This window comes from Charadrius vociferus, unplaced genomic scaffold (genome assembly GCF_000708025.1).
Source record: "Charadrius vociferus isolate BGI_N301 unplaced genomic scaffold, ASM70802v2 scaffold27, whole genome shotgun sequence".
In the NCBI taxonomy this organism is placed as follows: Eukaryota; Metazoa; Chordata; class Aves; order Charadriiformes; family Charadriidae; genus Charadrius; species Charadrius vociferus.
Window position 1 is genome coordinate 311,557 of NW_009649173.1, and position 885 is coordinate 312,441.

The following is an 885-nucleotide window of genomic DNA, read 5'->3' on the forward strand; positions in this document are numbered from 1 at the left end:
GCGGCCTGGCAGTGTGGCAGGGTGCCCTCACCCCCACTGCAGGGCAGCAGTCCCCCTGGGAATGTTTTGAACCCCCCCCTGAAGCTTTTTGGGATGCCAGGGTGGCATGCGAGAGCCTGTCCCGATGCCAGCGCCTGGGTGGGGATTTGGGCACACGCTCCCTGCTGCTGGGTCCTCGCGGCCCCCTGTGTCTCTGTGGGGCAGGGAAAATGTGTTCCAGCCCCGGGGGGCTGCCACAGAGCACAGCTGGTGGCCACGATGGCCAGGGAGGCTATGTGTCTCGTGCCAGCTGGGACTTCTCTGGAGATGTGGCTGGTGGCACAGACAAGTGGTGGCACAGACATCCCCACCGCTGGGGATGCTGCTCCGCACCCTGAAAACCTCAAGCACAGCTCCTTTCCCCCCCCTCCAAGAAAGCCCCAAAGCAGCAACAAAGCCAGGTGCAATGAAAACAACGGTGTTGCCCCATGCCATGTGCTGACCCTGTCCCCCAAAGCAGCAACATCCAACTCCCCCCGACATGGCTGGTGACCCCCCCTGCTTCCCGTACCTTCAGGGTGTCCCCTTTCTGAAAGGGCAGCTCGTCCTTCTCCGTCGCCTGGAAGCTGTACAGAGCCACCGACTCCATGGCGCTGGCTGTCACCGGGCGGTGGTGGCGAGGGGTCCCGGGGGCTCGCTGTGCCGGGGGCACAGGGATGGCTGGGGCTCGCCGCCCCACGGCGTAGGGGTATGGGGCGAGCGCACGGCGCGGCAGTGCCGGCGGGCAGGAAGGCCCCCTGGTGTTCGGGCGCCGCCGGGGCGGAAGGGGGGTAGCCGTGCCAGCCCGCCTGGATTCCCACGGCCCCACCTGCAAAAGGACCTGGGTGCATCAGCTGGCGGCACGAT

The 885-nt window shown here is 66.8% G+C and overlaps 1 protein-coding gene across 1 annotated transcript in view; it reads right to left on the reverse strand.

The window, feature by feature from the left end:
• The window catches only part of GRAP (GRB2-related adaptor protein), a 14,081-nt gene extending 13,403 nt beyond the window's left edge, over nucleotides 1-678 (reverse strand). The window contains exon 1 of the mRNA XM_009888534.1: nucleotides 551-678. Within this exon, the coding sequence (XP_009886836.1) occupies nucleotides 551-628 (78 nt within the window). The 5' untranslated portion in view covers nucleotides 629-678. The remainder of the gene's footprint in view (nucleotides 1-550) is intronic.
• Nucleotides 679-885: the final 207 nt, after the last annotated feature.